Source organism: Plecotus auritus (assembly GCF_963455305.1).
Source record: "Plecotus auritus genome assembly, chromosome: 6".
Classification (NCBI taxonomy): Eukaryota; Metazoa; Chordata; class Mammalia; order Chiroptera; family Vespertilionidae; genus Plecotus; species Plecotus auritus.
The window spans coordinates 93,950,585-93,959,637 of record NC_137773.1 but is presented as its reverse complement, the minus strand read 5'-3'; the positions used below and the strand labels follow the sequence as shown (position 1 = coordinate 93,959,637).

The following is a 9,053-nucleotide window of genomic DNA, read 5'->3' as shown; positions in this document are numbered from 1 at the left end:
AAATAAAAATTATTTTTTTAAAAAGTCACTTCCTCCAGGAGGCCTGCCCTAATTACCCAGTCTTGCCCCTATCTTACTTGTGTTGTCTTGCATAGCACTTACAATATTGTGTTTGCTGTTGTCTGTCTGACTAGAACAACAGCTCCATGAATGCAGGATTTTGTCTGGTTTCACTGCTGATCTCCTTACCCTAAGCAGTGCTGGACTCATATTGGGATCTCAGCAAAGATACTAAATGAATGAATGAATGAATGAATGAATGAATGAATGAATTCAAGGGCATCAGTGTGATCCATGAAGAATGAAGGAGGGAGAATTTGATAAATGAATTCAGAGTGGGCAGGAGGTGCCAGACCAGGCAGGACCCTATGGGCTGTAGTAAGAAGGGTGGGTTTTATTCTTAGAGGCTGAGAAACCACTGGAGAGTTTTAAAAAGGAAGTGAGGGCCCTGGCCAATGTGACAGTTGGTTGCGTGTCATCACATTCACCACAAGGTTGCCGGTTCAATTCCTGGTCAAGGCACATGCCCAGGTTTCCAGGCTTTATCCCCAGTAGGGGGCATGCAGGAGGCAGCCAATTGATGTTTCACTCTTACATCAATGTTTCCCTCTCCCTCTCCTTTCCTCTCTCTCCAAAAATCAATTTAAAATCTTTTTTAAAAAAGGAAGTGAGAGACTAAAAATAAGATTCACCATCTTAACCATTTTTAGTGTATAGGTCAGCAGCATTAAGCACATCACATGGTTATGCAAACAGTTGCAAGCACTATCCATCTTCAGAACTTTTTTATCTTCCCAAGCTCTGTCCATATTAAACACCAGCTCCCCATTCCCTTACCCCAGCCCCTAGTACCTACCATTTTACGTTCTGTCTCTATAAATTTGATTCCTCTAGGGATCTCATATGAATGGAATCATGTGTCCGTTTGTGACTGGCTGATTTCACTCAGCATACTGCCCTCAAGGTTGGTTCATCCATGTTACTCTGATTTATTTTTTAATATTTCCCACTGGCTGCCTTGAGAATAGTGGCGGGGGTCGGGGTGGGGGTGGACCAGGGTGGACTGGTCCAAGTAAGCAAAGATGGAGATGGGACCCATGTGGCGGTGGAGAGAAGTGACCAGGTTCAGGACCTATTTGAAGGTTCGTTGGCTGGCACTTGAGAAAGGATTAGAAGTGGGGATACTGGAAAGAGAGGAATAAAGGAGTTTGAGATTGGGCCAGGGCAGTTTGGTGGATGGTGGTGAATCTGGGGGCAGAAGGTCTGGGGAGAAGGCAATCCAGAATCCAGCACTGGCCTAGGTAGGTGAGAGACACCAGAGAGATGGGTGGGATGGACCAAGGAGGCTGGAGGGTCCCCAGGTGGACCGAGGTCAGGGAAGGGCTGGGTTGGGGCAAAGGAAGCCATCAGCATAAGCCAGTGGACTGAGTTATCCATGTTGTGGATCCGGGACAGTGAGTGTAGATGGGGAGGAGAGGCAGGGATGCACCCGAGCCTGGGGACACTGCACACTGGGGTACAGAGGCTGGTAAAGGAGGGGTGTCGGGGCCAGTTAGCAGGGAATTAAGCAGGTCAGTGAGAGACCAGGGCCTCACACTCCCTTTACCGAGGTAACACAAGACCACAGGGTGCCCACCAGGCCTCCTGGGGCACGGAGGCCCTTGGCTGAGGCAGCTGCTGCTGCTGTCACTGGTGACATTTCACTCCATGAGTGTCCTGGCTTCAAAGTCTCTGCAGGGGTCAGGGAGGAGGGGACTGGAGAGGCCAGGTGGGGAGTGGGGGGTGAGGGAGAGAGGCAGAGCAGGGCCACAGGAGACCTGAGCAGCCAGGAGTCGGCCAGAGTCCTAAGCTGAGGTAAGTGGTTCTGATGGGTGGGGAGCATCCACCCCTATTCCAGTTCTCAGGGGACACCAGAAGAGATGCAGGGACCCTCGGGTGGCCCTAGGACTCCAGGTCTGGCGTTCAGCCTGCTGCCTATGGCCCTTCTCCCCCTCCCCCAGATGTCCAGCAGAGAAGCCATTGGCTGCGACATCGGGCAGGCCCGCCAGGCAGTGGAGCAGCTGAGGATGGAGGCTGGCATCGATCGCATAAAGGTGAGGCTGAGGCCAGATGGGCACGTCTGGGCGAGGGGACAGAGGGACAGCCAAGGTCTGGCTGACTGAGCTGGCCTGCAGGTGTCCAAGGCAGCCGCTGACCTGCTGCAGTTCTGCATGGAGCAGGCCAAGAGCGACCCGTTCCTGGTGGGCATCCCAGCTGCCACCAACCCCTTCAAGGAGAAGAAGCCTTGTGCCATCCTATGATACTGGCCCCGAGGGCCCCTCAATAAACATGAAGTAAATGCTCCTCAGGGCTTGGTGAGCTGCAGTGGGGGGCATTGGGGAGCTGCACGCTTGTAGGGGCACCGGGCCCAGTCCCCGCCCTGGACCACTCCGGGGTCACTGCCACAGGGGCACACCCCCTGGACTCTGGACAGAAGATCACACAGCTTTCTCACCACTCCCTGCCCACACCTATGGGCTAGCCTTAGCAGGTCCCCTGTCCCTCTGCACAAACACATTCAGGGGCAGTTCCTTTCTACACGCTACTGCACACTGATACATACACGTCACACACCACACACAGAGGTGCCATCATACAGACAGGTGCCCACATCCTCCAGAATCTCCCTCTTCCTCTCACACGTGCACACTCACGGGCATGCAGACAGTCACAGATGGGGTTACAGTGACATCACACACAGCCAGCTAACTCGCCTCCCTAGGGATGCACAGACACACATGATCCCAGGAATGCACTTGGGTGGACACAGGCGTGCCCAGACATATGCAGCAGAGGCCAGGGTAGCTGGATGGATGGTGAATTTGGGGGCATCCCCAGCATCCTAGCCCCAAGCAGGCACCACTCCAGGCCATAGCACCAGTACATCAGATTTATTTCCCCTTCGCTCTCAAGGGAAAGCAGGCGTCCAATTGTAAACAGGACCTGAGGGTGGGCTGGAACATGGAGCACAGACCAGGGACCCTGCCCAACAGTAGCCTGGAGTCCTTGTGCCCCAGGCCTGAGCCCAGGGCAGCACCAGAAAAGGGGAGGGCCCCCCTCCCCGAGAACAGAGGCCTTGAACCAGCCTGGCGGCCAGCAGATCCACATCCATATCCATGTCTGCCTGCTCAGGCCTGTAGCCTCCAGACTTCCAGCGACAGGCCCCCAGAGGCGGCCACCACCAGGTTGCCCTCAGCACAGATCTGGGCAGGGACATGAAGACTCAGGGGCGTTCTAGGCAGCCAGCAGGGCATGTGGGGCAGGGCACGTGGCATAGGGCCTTACCCCATTCAGCACGTTGTCGTGGCTTCGGGTGCAGATGGTCCTTGGTGGGTCTGTGGGCACGTGTACCTGGTGACAGGCAACAGACAAAGGTCAAGAGGTGTGCCCCCCACCAGTGGGAGTGGAGTGGGAGGGGACTTGTCATGGGGCCTCACCCGGATGGTCTTATCAGTGGATGTGGTGTACAAGGCCCCCAGCGAGTGTTTGATCCCTGTGATCTGAGACCTGTGGCCCACATCGAAGGACTGCAGGAAGGAGGGACAGGTGACACTCAGGCAAGGCTCTCCTCAGGCTAGCCACCCATCGCCACGGAGGGTCTAGGGGTAGGGAGGAGGCTCAGGAAGGAGGGGGCAGGGGCAAAGGCCCTGGCAGACCCGGACAAGTTGGAAGCAGCCATCCCGGTTGGCGAAGACGTGCAGCAGACCCTGGTTGTCACCAGCCCAGAGCTGGGGCTCTTGGTAGGACATGCAGAGCAGGTAGGAGTCCAGCTGTGGGAGGGACATGGGACAGAGCAGCTCAGGCTGGGCCATGCCACAGCCCTGCTCCCTTGGGATGCTGGGGAGGGCTCACCTGAAGCCGCTGCAGGACGCTGTTGGCCCGGCGGTCGAACACAACGAGCGTGTGGTCCTCACTGCCCGAGATGATGTGCCGGTCATCCGCCAGCAATGCCAGCACTGCGCTGGAGTGCAGTCGCCGGCTCTTCAGCAGCACTGGGCCGACTTTGTGGGTGATGGGCCAGGGAGGAAGGTGACATCAGAGCCCCTCAGAAGCACCCCAAGCCAACCCAAGAATCCAGGGCCTCCGTGGTCTATGGCAAAACCCTTGGTCAGCTTCCGGCCCCCACTCCCTATCTTACAAATGACCTTCTTTTCTCTCCTGCTCCAGCTGAATCCAGGCCTCCCAGGCCCCCAGGCCTGTGCCACCCCCATCTCCTGTCCCACATCTCTCCTCCTGTCCTATCTGCTCCCAGTACAGAGTAGACAGGCAAGTCCCAGCATAAAATGCCAACTAATGCCAGCAGAGTCCCCGCCACCCATACCCCCACTCAGCTCTACCTGGATGAGGTGCACTGGCCCTTCAATTAAACAACGTAAGAATAAAGAAATAACAGAAAAGGCTATGTGCCAGGCAATGTTTGTTCTAGGGATTTTATGAAACTAACAATCCACCAATGTTCTTATTATCATCTCCTCCCATTAACCCTAAAGGGCTCGAGTTATCTGATTTTACAGGTAGGAAAACTGAGGTTCAAGTTTGACTGGGGTCGTATAGCTAGGGAGTGGGAGAGCCAGGATTTTTGGGGGCCGTCTGCCTCCCACCCCACGGGATTCCGGCTGGGTACACTCTATGTCCTTTACTCCACCCCCACCCAAAAGTCCCCTTTGCTGCCCGCAGCACAGCATAGGCCATTCTGAGGGGTTATCATTGGCGTACATGACTGTCACCCAGCCAGGCTGTGAAGCCCGAGTACCTCCTTCCCCAGCATGACCCTGGGACCCCCAGGCAGCCCTGTTCTCCCCAATCCAGGCCCCTGGCTCACCTCTGGGGTCGTAGACTGTCACCTTCTTGTCATAGGTGCCAGTCACCAGGATGTCAGGCTGGTAGGAAAGGCACAGCACAGCTGCCTTGCCCCTGGGGACACAAAGAGCACAAGGCTGGGCTGTGGCCAGGCAGAGTCCTGTCCCCCTCCCGCCCCTCCTCAAGACCCCTCACACTTTATCTCGCCAAACTGCTGCCCGTCAGCTGCCATGTCCCAGAGCTTCACCGTGCTGTCCCAGGAACCAGAGCACACTCGGTGGTCCAGCGCTGCCAGCGACCACACCCAACCCTGTAGGACCAGATCCATGTGACAGTCCTCATTTCACAGATAACTAGATGGAACACCAGAGGAGGAAGACAACCAACCCAAGAACCCAGAGCAATAGGAGAGATTAGAGCTGAAGTCTGCAGGTCTGTCCCTCTGCAGAGCTCAGGATACACATACTCCCTCACCCAACAATATTCCTAAATCAAGTTCTGCGGAGACTCAGAACCTGCGATGGTTTGAGGATACATGACAATGAGATTAAATATAGGGCCTCCATTCCATGGCTTGGGTAAATTACATCCCCTCCCTCAGTTTCCTCATTGGGAAAATGGGCATAAAAACAGTCCCTGTCTCAGGGGATAATTTATAGAGTGCTGGCTGATGACTGATTTATTCCTCACCAGACCCTCTGAGAATACTGTCAAGTGTCCCATTCTACAGATGAGAAAACTGAGGGCACAGAGAGGTTGAGTTCCTCGCCCAAGGTCACACAGCCAGGAAATAGCAGAATGAGGAATTGAACCCGGCAGCCTGGCTCAGAGACCAAGCTCTTGGCCACCAGCTGAGATCACCCCACTGACTGGTGAAGGTGCCTCTCCATGGCCACTTCACACAAGACGACAGTCATGCTCAGAGCTATCAGATCCCCAAGGGCAGCCTCCTAACACCCTGCCCTGGGCCTCTCAAGGCATACCTGACATCTATTGAGCACCTACTGTGTATCCAGGTCTGAGTGAAGCTCTTAATGCCTGTTCATTTCATTCATCCTAACTGACCCTGGACAGAAGTAGAAACTGAGGCCCTGAGAAGTCATACATCACACCCAAAATCACACTAATAATAGCAGAGTAAGATTGTCATCTATCAGGTCTGGTGCTAAAACCATAGCCCTTAGTCACAGCACCCTACCTAGGCCTCATGCTTCCTACAACCTTACCTTGTGGGTGCTGTTCTGGGTGCCAAGGGCCTTGACCAGAACCCGGCTGGGTTCCACCCCAAGCTGCCGCAGGTCCCACAGGTTGACATTGCGATCCCGGGAGCCCGAAAGACAGAATGTCCCACCCTGGGAGGGGAGTAAGGTGATATTGTTGGGGTCACCCTGGCCCCCCCCTGCCTGGCCTCTCACCAAACCCCATCTCACCTGGAACAGCAGCACTGAGTCAATGGAAGCAAAGTGCCCATCAGCCAGGCAGAAGTACTCAGCCCAGCGCCCATCCTCCGCCCAGCGTGACAGGTGCTGCTCCAGCTCAATACAGGCCGCCGGCCAGTCAAAGTCCTCCTCTGTGGGGTACCACAAGTGGGGTCTCTGGTGGGCAGGAGCTCTGCTACCCACACCAGTTATCCAAGCCTGCCCCTGGTTCCCAGGGAGCCCAACCAGCACCAGACTTGGAGAAACCCCCCATCTAGATCCCTTCCCCCACTCCAAGGAGGCCCAGGCTCTAGCTTTGGGACCACTGCCTCACCCACCTTCCAGAAACTGGGCGAGTGGAGTCTCAAGACCACCTTCTCAGGCCTCATCCCCCAACCCATGTCTGGGAGATAGCAGCCTCAGGACATTAAGGTCCTTCCTCACCCCTGACTGAGGTCTGACCTCAATCCTTTGGTCTGGGCACAGGAGCTAGGACTTTCTGCCTCAGCCATCCAAACCAGGCCCAGGAGAGTGTTTCTTCTCAAACTATAAACCTGGGAGAGTTGTCAAGATGCAGAACCCAAGCCCTAGGTGCAGAGATTCAGTGATATGGATGGAGCCCAGGCATCTCTGTTTATCAAGCTACTCGGGAGAGTCCCATCACTTCAAGGCCACCAAGCTGTCTTATCCCCGAGGGACCAATGACCTCGGGGGCAGGGGTGATGACCACAAGCCCCTACCTAAGATCCCAGGCTAGACCCTGGGCTTGAGGATCTGTGATTTTGGCATCAGAGATTCCCAACCCCCAAACCCTACCTTAGGCTCAAGAGTTGCAGGTTCGAGTCCCTGCCTCACCACCACCTAGGTCAGGGCTCTAGGGGTAAGGGATCACTAGTTGCTGCCTCAGCATCTTGACCAGGAACCTGAGGATTCTTGGGTTTACCCTGAGCCCCAAGCAGATTCCTACAATCTGAGACTTTCAGGTCCCTGTGTCAACCCCCAGCCAGGGATCAGGGCCTTTGTACCACCACCAGAACCCAAGCCTGATGATTGCTGGATCCTGAGTTCACAGGACCCCACACCCCCAGACAGGTTTCTACAGCTTCAGGACCCCAAATGTCTGCCTCATGGTCCACTCAGAATTCAGGGACTTTGGCACCACCAGTAACTACCTCAGCTTCCACAGGAGCTAGGACAGCCAGGAAGTCTGCTGTAGGGGCTGTGTTCATAGCATCCCAGATACACCCTCCCTGGCCCTAAAGCCGACCTGGGCGGGCGACCCTGGCCCCCCCGCGTGCGCACCTTCCACCACTGGATAGGGTGCGCGTACGCGGCGCTGCGCGCGTAGCCTCCAGGTGACATGGTCACGCACAAGGTCGCGCAGCGCGTGGCACACGCGCGGCAGGACATGAAGCACGAGGCGCGCGTCCAGGTAGGCGCAAATCTCGAGTAGCAGCTCCGGGGGAAGGCTCAGCAGGCCCGGGACCCCCACGGCTCGGCTCTTGGACGCGGCCCGCGGCTCCAGGGCGCCAGGGGACCGGGCGGACGCGGACAGCGGAGGGTCGCGCAGGGGTGCCAGTCCTAGTTTCGGTGGACTGAGCACGCGGGCCACATAAGCCTCGGCCTGCGCGTCTGGGTCAGGCTCCGGCTCCGGGTCCGAGTCATCGTCCCAGGCGTTGGGATCGTCGCGCGGCCCTGGGGGCAGCTCCATGGCGACCGAGTGGGCGCGGCCGGTGGTGCCCTGTCAGCGGCAGGCCCCCGCGTCCTGTCTCCTAGGCAGCGCGAGAGCACTTTGGGCTCTGCCTGATGACGTCAAGGCACCGACCGGAAGTGAGCGGTTTGCGTGAAACTGGTTGGATACAGTCAACCTCCTCGCTCCTGGGGTCTCGTTCTGGAGCTGCATAGGACTGGAAAACGGATTCCTGGTTCCTGCGTTTTTTAAACAAGCACCTCCGGTGGTGCCGATGCAGGCCAGCCGACTCTGGTTTGAAAAACGCGGCCCTCTGGAAGGCACCTTTCACAGGTGACACCAAGATTAGAAAAGCGAAGCCCCTTTTCCGGGTTGTCTGAGGCAGTGATTCGAACTCCTCTCTCTTTCCGTGGCTAGAAACACGCGCTGTTACACTGCAGAGGCGTCGGTGGAACAGTACTCTGAATCATACTGATAAAAATAGCACCTGACTGAAAGCCTTTGAGCCAGGCAGTGTTAACACATAACACTTGTACCCTCCGCCAGACTCCTCATATGCACAAAGCTCTTTGTTCAAACATTATCTTCCCAGAGTACCCACTTTAAGATTGCGACCATCTTCCCCTGTTCTCTCCCCTCCCGCTGTATTTTTTCTCTATGGGACATGTCACTGTTTCCTTGTTTATATTCTATTTCCCCTCACTAAGATGTATACATTTGAGTTAATGTCGGATGTGTCAGCATTTTCCCCAGGTTGATGCAGGTGATCCTTGGGCCATACCGAGGTTGCCACATTTTATTCTAAGGCTTGCCCATCTCCAGAGCTGAGCAGTTTCTCATTTGCCTTAGTAACTAATGCTATTTTACCTATCTCCCACAGGCCTGCTGCTGGGCTGAGCTTTTTACAAAAAAATGTCTAACTTGCCATATGGCAAATGGGAACATGTGCCCCTCCCCATGTTCCAACTCCCCCTGCCACCCTGTGGGAAATATAGTGAAGGCCATCTGTAAGAGGACTGTGAGACCTTGGGAACTTGGCCAGCAACTCAGGTTAAGAACAGCCAAAGAAAGCCCTAGACGGTTTGGCTCAGTGGATGGAGCGTCAG

The 9,053-nt window shown here is 55.7% G+C and overlaps 2 protein-coding genes across 3 annotated transcripts; one reads left to right on the top strand and one right to left on the bottom strand.

Annotated features, from left to right (window-relative positions):
- Positions 1-1,976: 1,976 nt before the first annotated feature.
- Positions 1,977-2,300, top strand: GNG14 (G protein subunit gamma 14; the record flags this gene model as incomplete). The annotated part of the gene is made up of 2 exons (XM_080672481.1): positions 1,977-2,093; positions 2,175-2,300. The coding sequence occupies 2 exons, from the start codon at positions 1,977-1,979 to the stop codon at positions 2,298-2,300; spliced, it is 243 nt and encodes an 80-aa protein (XP_080528607.1).
- Positions 2,301-2,913: 613 nt separating this feature from the next.
- Positions 2,914-8,351, bottom strand: FBXW9 (F-box and WD repeat domain containing 9). Of its 2 annotated transcripts, XM_080675606.1 has the most exons (10): positions 7,560-8,351; positions 6,270-6,409; positions 6,066-6,191; positions 5,037-5,149; positions 4,862-4,953; positions 3,892-4,040; positions 3,696-3,809; positions 3,477-3,566; positions 3,325-3,390; positions 2,914-3,242 (listed from the first exon to the last, which is right to left on the bottom strand). In XM_080675606.1, the coding sequence occupies exons 1-10, from the start codon at positions 7,966-7,968 to the stop codon at positions 3,168-3,170; spliced, it is 1,374 nt and encodes a 457-aa protein (XP_080531732.1). In that variant the 5' UTR covers positions 7,969-8,351; the 3' UTR covers positions 2,914-3,167. The 2 variants fall into 2 exon arrangements, with proteins under 2 accessions (XP_080531732.1, XP_080531733.1); XM_080675607.1 differs by lacking the exon at positions 6,066-6,191 and having other exon boundaries at positions 2,916-3,242; positions 7,560-8,079.
- Positions 8,352-9,053: the final 702 nt, after the last annotated feature.